The sequence below is a fragment of the Rattus rattus genome, chromosome 3 (assembly GCF_011064425.1).
Source record: "Rattus rattus isolate New Zealand chromosome 3, Rrattus_CSIRO_v1, whole genome shotgun sequence".
In the NCBI taxonomy this organism is placed as follows: domain Eukaryota; kingdom Metazoa; phylum Chordata; class Mammalia; order Rodentia; family Muridae; genus Rattus; species Rattus rattus.
Genome location: NC_046156.1, coordinates 50,783,833 through 50,792,738, shown reverse-complemented (window position 1 = coordinate 50,792,738; position 8,906 = coordinate 50,783,833). Strand labels below are relative to the sequence as shown.

Genomic DNA, 8,906 nt, shown 5'->3' with positions numbered 1-8,906 from the left:
CCTCCTCCTCCTCCTCCTCCTCCTCCTCCTCCTCCTCCTCCTCCTCCTCCACCTCCTCCAGATGCAGGCCAAGGAGCCAGCATCCTTTCCCAGCATGCTCTGCTCCCTCTCAGCCCAGCAAATTGAATTGCTTTATCAGACTTCATCACCAGGCACACGTGGTAGGTCTTTGATTCTGTCCAGGATGTGTAGGGTGGGTGAGGGAGTACTGGGAACCTGTTTGCTCAGGAGTCCATTTTATTCTTCATCTCTCACCCCCACCCCAGACTCTCACACTCCATATCAAATGTGAGAGCTGTCTCAGGAAGGGTCTAGGAGGAATGTATGTAAGACAGTGAGCCTAAGTACTACCAGCAATATGGAGATCAGCTACACTGGCTCTGGCAGGGCTACAGGCAGGATTGGGCTCATTTTAAAGTCTCAGAGAACTCCAGATGGCTTTTGGTGGTCCATCTCCTAAGAGGAAGAGGCTGGAAAGGTACAAATCACAAGTTCAGGCTGGGTTAGAAGTCAGGGCTTCAGAAGCAGTGGCTTAGAGTCACAGGACTGGGAGGGACTGGGTGCTACCTCATAGGCATGTTCCTGTGGAGGGGTTCAGGCCTAGGCAGTAGCAGTGAACCTTAGAGATGGAGCTACCGCTAGGTTTGGACCAAGAACAGAGAAAACATGGAGGCCCATGTGGTCTCCACATGTAGGAGTCTGTTCATGAGAATCACAGAGCCAGAGCCAGTTGAAGGGTCCCCTAGAGGTCTTTTTATTCAAGGCTGTTGGGCTGTGGGAGGCAGCTGGGGCTGGAGAGTGTATACACACACACACACACACACACACACACACACACACACACACACACACACACAGAGTGCACAGCCCAGCTGGCATGACTCCCTGGCACTCTGCATTTCCATCTAGAAAAGTACATATTCCTCCTACCCGGGCTGAGTTCCAAAACGCAGGCTCATTCCAGTAGAGTAGTTAATTAGTCCCGATGGGTTTGATCCCCTCCGGCAGTATCCTGGGGAAAGGGGAGCAGCTGTCTGGAGAGACAACTCAAACCCAAGCTCTTGTCGGATAATCATGAAGCCCAAGAATCTATCTCTTCTCAGGTTAGTTCTGGACACAGGGCAAAGACACATTATCCTGCCAACGAGGACCCTGGGAGCCCAAGGGTAGACCCCTACCAAGTCTTTCTGGTTTGCAGCTGGCACCTTGTCTACATGGAGTAAATCTTATTCATAATAGGTTGCTGTTAAACAACTTGAGTCTTCTACACATCTTTCACACTCCTTACCATTTAAGCTAGTATGGCTGGCACCACTGGGAGGTGGACACACTAAGTCTCATTGTGATTGCTCGGACAAGACAAGGAACCTTGCCTGAACCACGCCTTTATGTAGGTCCTCAGGGTTTAGCACAATTCTAGGCACTCCAAAGAGCTGCTCCATGCTCAATGAAGGGATTAATGAGAGAAGATGAGAAGTGAAAGAAGGCTTTCCACCAGGGCCTTGTAATGTGGCAGAGTACACTGGATCGGAAGTCAGGAAACCAGGCAATGGCTATAGTTTCCCCTCTTTCTACTTGTTCGAGAAAGCCTTACCCCTTGCCTCTGTCTCCTCAGTTGTTCTAAGGAAATTCGGTCAGATCATCCCTTGAATTCACTTCATAGTTATTTTTACTGTGAAATAAAGTACCACTATATAAGCTTACCAGTAATTTTTCTCACTCACTATTCTATGGGCCAGGAAGTTAAGAGGGGCCCAATTAAGCAGTGCTTAGAGCTCATGCAGTTGCATTGTTGCTGCCAATGTATGAGGCTCCTTGAGCTGACTGTTCAGTGCAGCACATTCACATGGCTGGTGGTTGATAGGGGCTAAGAGTTCAGCTGCAGCTGTCAGCAGGAGCACCTGCAAGTGCACAGCTTCTAGCACTGTCATCTCAGGTAAGTGGAAAGCCTCCCAAAGCGGCTAACTTCCCCCAGAACCGTTATCCCTAGAACAACACCCTCTGCAAGTTCACAGCATTGCTTCCTCCATTTTCTGTTGGCTAGAAGAGGGATTTGCTGACCCAGGTTCAAGAGGAAAGGCAGAGAATATTCCTGATGGGAGAAGGGTTAAAGAATGGGGAGGTCTTTGAAAAGCCATCTGCAAACAAGCCACAACATTCCAGGAGTTTCTAGAATTCCCTAGCCCAGGCCTGTGGCTAGGGCTGGACGAGGCTGTGTCTGATTGTGACTAAGGAGGCATGACAGGGATAGGATTGGTGAGCGCCTGCTTCCCTTTTCTTTCCACCTTCCTTGGCTTCTTCCAGGGTTAGGCTGAGACTGTCTTTTAACAATGGTATCAGGGTGCTGGCTCATTGCATGGGTGAAGCAGGCCATGGCGCTTGCCCAGGGTTGGTGGAGAGAAGACAGTAATAACCAGCATATATTATATCCCCCTATGGAAAACTTCTATGCTACAGTCCACCTGGCACCTCAGTATTCATTTATTCCCCCCAGCATCTCAAGGAAGAAGTTCTATTGTCATACAGGTTCAGAGGGTTAAGCAGCCTGCCCGAGGTTGGTGACAGACTCATGATTGAAACAACCACAAACAGCCTTCCCCTGGGGCCAAAATGAAGCAGAAGAAACTGTCTCTCCTGTCCTTTGGCTTGCCCTTGCCATCTTCCTCCCTACTTACTGCTTCCATTCGGGGCCCAAATTTAGCTGTTCACCTCCTCATCCGGACACATTAACTCTGTGTCTCAGTTCTGTGTTTCAGAGCTAAGATCCTCTCAGGAAAAGCCTCCAAAAAGATCCCAAAGATGGACAACGGACACAGTCAATGCTCCAGAATAGATTTATTGTATGAGGACCCTCCAATTTCCAATCTACAGCGGGGTGAAGAACAGACACTATGACCCAGAGACTGGTGGAGGTGATACATTCCCAAGGCCAGGCCTTAAGAAATGGGCACCGCCAGCTTCCCTCTTTCTACTCCTGAAGTGGTCTCCCCAGGGACTTTGAATCATCAGATAAGAATTCGGTCACTCTGACCAACAGGTTCAGCCGTACTCCACGCCTACCCCCTTTCGACGAAGAACTAAATGTTTGCACAATTGTGAGACGGGTTCCAGACCGGCTCTTCTACCAACTGAACATCGCTCTAGTTTTCGCCAGTCCGCTGCCCCAATCCGTACTGGAATTCCTCATTCATAAAATGCAGAGGTGCGAAATGATGGCTGTTTTAAAACTTGAACTGATGTGGAACACTGCAAGAGACAACTGTTTCAGGATCACTGCCTTTAAACTACCCTCTCTCTTTCTTTCTGTCTTGCAAGTTAGAGGGTGTGTCTCTTTGGAAAGACAAGACCCAGCTGGCACCGAACTTAGACTTCGACTTGAGGAATCGGACTTCAGAGCTCCACTGCAGTGAAGCCCTCATCACCTTGTGCCTTTGTGTCTACGCACCCTTCCTGGAAGGATGGCTGGCGTTTCAAGCAAAATTACCAAAAGACGGAGTGACTGTGTGGGGAGTGATTTGTCCCTTGTTTGAGAGATAAGTAGATTTGACGTGACAAGAGAGGTGCGTGGCTAACTCAGGGCAGTGAGTGCTGACTTGCCTGTTTGGGGATGGCTGTGACCAACACGAGTCTGCTCGTGATGTGCTCTCATGTCTGTTCAGTGACTACCTCACAGTGACAGTTGAAGAGTTTTGCCAGGCTGAAAGGAGGACTGATGGGGATTCTGGCCACCTGGTGGCTGCTCCCGGAACAACGGGTGGCAGGGAGAGGAGATGGAAGGTTCCTTTGGAGGACCCTTCTGAATGAAACAGATCATATGGTCTTGAGCCCCACTGGGATGGCGAGAGATGAGAGTGAGGTTCTTCTGAAGACTATACTCCTAGCCGAGGCAGGAAGAGGGGTTCTCCGCCACCAGCCCTTTCCATTCTTTATGATCCTACATTCAGTGGGCGCCCATTTAACAAAACACTTGTGGCATCACCTCTTATACTTCACCTTTATCTCCCACTGAAGATTCCAAAAGACATTATCTGAAGTGAAGCGTAACTCCCAGAACTTAGAGCATGGCTCGCTGTGCTGTACCTCACTTCCCTGAGGATCAAGTCAGTCCCCTGCCTTCCCTGTGCTCCCCCTCAGACCTCCTTGTGAAGTGAACATAATATTGTTCTTCCTGAAGCCGGGCAGGATAAGAATCACCCTGAAAAGTCCTGGAAGAGGACATTAAACACCATCCTCATATCAGATGGAGGCCTGCTTTCCTTACCTGGAAAAAACCCCGTGGATTCAAGCATTTCCTTCAAAGAAAAACCTTAGATGTACAGAGTTGCTAAGGCCCAGTAAGGGCAAGCACTATACACACACGACTCTGGGGATACTCCTAGGAAACTGACTGCATATCTGTCTGCAAATTTCTCAGCCAGGACCCACAAGAATACTGCTCCACCCATCCTAAGACACACTTTTGTCCCGAAGCCTTCGTCAGCTCCCCTCCTGTAAGTAAAGAGGCAAGAGAGGATGCTAAGAACAGATACTTTATTGTACACCAGGGTAGGGGAGAGGAAGTGGGGGCTCTGGGGTGACAATGCCTTGTCTCCTCTCCTGGGCTCAGCGATGCTGACCCAGAGCACTGATTAGCCCAAGACACTCGAACTTTAACTGTTCTGAATGTGTGTCTGGACTGGAAGGGACTGCCTGGTATGTCTTTAAGGTCTGTACAAAGCAGAACTTCTCATGAGAAATGACCCTGGGCCCTCCTCCCCCAGCTCCCCGTAATTCAGACCTAAGAAGAGGGATCCAGGGGCGCACAGAGTCAGGTGTATACAACCTGCTTGATCTCACGTCTCTTTTCACAGTGGGCATACTATAGTTGGGGGGGGGGGATGGCGGTAAGGAAGGGAAGAAGGGCAGTCCCTGCCTGGTAATACTGCAGACCTGGAAGGGGCCTGGCTCACAGCCCCAGGGCTCATACGCACTGCCTCTGGAGGGCATTTCCTGGCAGCAGCAGCCTCGGAAGATTTATTGCTTAATGGCGGAAGCCAACCCTATCTACCATCCCTCTGCACCTCAGGTCTCCCCTACCACCGAACCTAAGAACCTCAGGCTTCTTGCTGCTCCATGAAGAGAGCTGAGGGCTCCCTGAGCAAGAAGTTGGTGATTGGAGCTGAGAGCAGGCAAAACAGGAACCCTTAGGTGTACCCCTGCACTGCCCCAACTCTATTGACTCATAGCCACAGAAACCCCTCGCCTCCTGGCAGGTACCGTATGGGCAGCACCAACCAGCGGCAGTAGGGACCCTGGGCAAAGACTTGGAGACCCAGCCCTCATTTCCGGCTCCTCCCCAGAAGCTGGGCCTGGTCTTTAGTGGTCAGGCGAGCCTACTTCGTCTCTTCTGAGGAGTCAACAGAGGTCTAAGAAGCAGCTGCCGCTTTCTGAGTACTCAGGAGTTTTTCAAGGACAAATGCAGGACTGAAGGGCAGAGAGATGCCTTCTTCCTAAGAAACCCGGTACTGTCTGCCTAAGACGTCATGACTCCAGGGTGAACAACAGAAGGTTGACTGGAAAATAAATCTGGGGGCTTTTCCCTCACCCAAGGCCCTCCTCCCCGTCAAAGGTGAAATGAGGGTGAGTCACCTGCAGGAAACACGTGCCTTTTCCCACAGCTAGTGTTTCTTAGAAGCGCCGGTCCTGAGACCTCACCCACAGAGCTGAGAGGGAGACACTAAGTCTTCAGAAGGTGATGAACACTGGGTGGGGGGCGGTGTCACAGATCAGCACCTTATGCACTCACACCAACGAATGTAACACACACACACACACACACACACACACACACACACACACACGCACAAAACCACAGAGCTCTGGGTCCTACGCCCAACTCACAGCAAAGATGTAGCCAGGACAGGGTCTGGCCTACGGCAAAAGGCTACAACACACACTACAGAGCCCACAATGCATAAGCCAGCAGCTCCAGCTCGGCTCCCCCTCCCCCACTCACTGCAGGCTCACAGGCTGGGGCCTGGCCCAGCCACGCTACAAAATTAAAAATATATCAAATATACAATGAAAATAGATCTGTACAGCACTGAGGATGGAAATAGTCCACCAGCCACAGTATAATATTGGGTTTGTCATTTCACAGCATTTACACCCACATGTACAGATTGAATGTACAATAGAAATAGCATGTGGGGAGGAGTAGAGATAGTGGAGTCTCTGCTAGGGCCTGGTTTTCCTGTTTTCTAATTCTGCTTGGGACTAGGCATGGGGCCAGCGAGGAGGTGTTGTCAGGTGAGGGGCCGATGATGGGGTGCCATGCCCCAAAAGCTCATCTCCCTCTCACCTTAAATACTAGGATGGGTGGGACCAGAAAGGCTAGAAGTGAGAGAAGGTGTGTGGAACTTAGGAAAAGGAGAGATGGCAGACTGAGAGGATAGGCCTCTCCGGCTAGGGAGGGAGGTGACCAGTAGGCTTAGGAGCAATGGGTGGACACCTGGGCCTAGACCGTCCCTCTCAGTACTGAGAAAAATTTGGACCACAAAAATAACCCAGGAGCCTCTGGAATGTGCCCCGGTCTGTTCCTGCCTACCAGAACTTTCAAAGATAGAAACCGTGTCTGTGTGTGTGTGTGTGTGTGTGTGTGTGTGTGTGTGTGTGTGTGTGTGTGTGTAAGACCACTGTACCTGGCTCCAGGGTGTGTGTGTGTGTGTGTGTGTGTGTGTGTGTGTGTGTGTGTATGTATGTATGTATGTATGTATGTGTGTGTGTAAGACCACTGAGCCTGCTCCAGGTTGGATAGAGGAGATTGAGAAATGACTAAACCCTAGTTATGGTGACCCCATCCACCCACCCATCCATCTGTTCACTCCAGTCAGCCAAGCATCTATGTCCATACACCCATCTCTCTAAGGTGATACTGCAGAGAGATACTGTGCTTCTCAGGTCAGCTCCTGAATCCTCACAGGCTGCTCTGAAGCAGCCCTTCTCCTAGGCAAGCCTTGAAAGGAGGTCAGGGACACTGCCATACTCAGTATCTCCCTTGGAACCTAAGACCAGAGGCTCTTTCTTGCCCAGAATTGCCTGTGCCACTTCTCTGGACAGGCTAGGGAAGTTTGGGGAAGGTTTCCAAGGTGTCTTCACACGATGTGCACACTGGTGGCTGTGCTTGTGCAACAAGGAGAGTGAGTGGCAGCCCAAGGGGGCAGTGAGTTTACCTGTCTTTCCTTAGAAACAAGGGCTCCTGGTGGCACACCTCTGAACTCCAGGAACCCTCATTCCAGGGGAGAAGCTGCCACTAAAGAGAAAATCAAGCCCCAGGTGAGGTGCGGAAGATTGTTTCTCTTGTGCTCCGAACCATCTAGATTGTGCTGGGGACCTGCAAATTGTGCTCTGGGAACTTCATCTTGCACTGTGCCCTTTTCTCTCTGGGACAGAGGCAAAGACCACCACCCCTGGCCCCAGGTTGGATAGCGAAGATTGAAAAATGGCTAAACCCTAGTTAAAGTGACCCCATCACTATGCTCTCAGGCAGGATCAAGAATATACCCCTCTTTGCCCCTGTTAGGGTAAACAGGAACATTCAAAGACTCCATGAGCCAACTGGATTCATTTCTTTCAATGCCAGCGTTCATGCTTAAGCCTGAGAGGGCTCCGCCTTTCTCATAGGACAGAATTGAGGAGATTCCATATACCTCCTGCCAAAGCAAAGCCCGAGTCCTGACCCACGAGTCCCTATCCCTATCTTAGCTCACGAGCAGCCTGGCTGGGTTAGACAGGACAATGAGCCCTGTTCTTATGCCGGGCTGGGCTAACGTCCACCTCCTGCACCCTCAGCCCTGAAGCCTCTGTCCACCACCACATTGACCAGTGGCACAAATGGACCCTCCCTGAGAACCAAGAACCGCAAGTGATAGGTTTTACAGGGAGAAGAGGAGGTGACACCTAAAGTGCCCACTTGAAGTCCCCCCATACTGGGATTGTTGTGGTTACATGGCTGCAACTTGGCAAGAGTTCTCAAAAAGTTACATGGGTTGGGGGCCTGGAATAGGGACTGAACTGTCCCCAGTCCCCTGCTCATAGGTAGGGAGTCTGCCGGGACTTGGGTGGGGAACAAGGCAGGACAGATCCTCAATCCTTGGACTGGCCTGGGTCTGGTGGCCACCATGGAGGAAGAGACCAGGCCCGGCCAAGTGGGCAGGTTGGGTATTGAGGGGAGGCAGGCAGGGTGGAGCTGTGGTCACAGCTCTGACTCAGGGGTGCTGGCCAGGAGGTAGCCACTCCCGTAGCGTCCATTGGGGTGGTTGCTGCTCTCCAAGGGTGATGTGCTGCCAGGCCCCAGATAGGAGCGGTGGGTGGGCATGGGGGAGGGTGCCTCACTGGGCACCTTGCTGAGGATGAAGCGTGTCTCATCGTTCTCCTCCAGGTTGGAGATGTCCTTCATCATGCGGCCCTTCTTGTAGGACACAGAGAGGGTGTTGGAACCATCGGAGAGCAGGTGGAAGTGCCTCAGGATGAACACCACAGGGATAGGCAGGGTTGCCACAGCAATGAGGGTGATCAGCAGTGCCATGGCCCAATTGGGGAAGTACAAGTAGCGCTCGGCGGCCTGAGGGGTGACAGCAGGAGAGAGGCTGCAGGGCACCAGACAGTGTGGGTCCCAAGCCTACAGGCCGATCTTGTCCCACCCTTGCCCCTGGCCTTCCCTCCTCCCCTCTCTCCATCCTGATCAAGGAGCAGTCCTGATGGTGTCCCCAGGGAGTGCTGCTTGAGTGTGTCCTAGGGTAGCTTGGTCCCAGGGACAGCTGTTTGGATATCAGCTTGGTTAAAGGGGCCTCAGTTTCTACATCTGTAGAAAGGGTGGGTTATTCCACTCCATGGACACAAAACAAGACCATGCCTTAGAAGAACTC

The 8,906-nt window shown here is 51.5% G+C and overlaps 1 protein-coding gene across 1 annotated transcript in view; it reads right to left on the bottom strand.

Moving 5' to 3' along the window:
* Window positions 1-4,511: 4,511 nt before the first annotated feature.
* The window catches only part of Slc6a17 (solute carrier family 6 member 17), a 47,336-nt gene continuing 42,941 nt past the window's right edge, over window positions 4,512-8,906 (bottom strand). Inside the window, exon 12 of the mRNA XM_032897514.1 lies at window positions 4,512-8,602. Within this exon, the coding sequence (XP_032753405.1) occupies window positions 8,234-8,602 (369 nt within the window). The 3' untranslated portion in view covers window positions 4,512-8,233. The remainder of the gene's footprint in view (window positions 8,603-8,906) is intronic.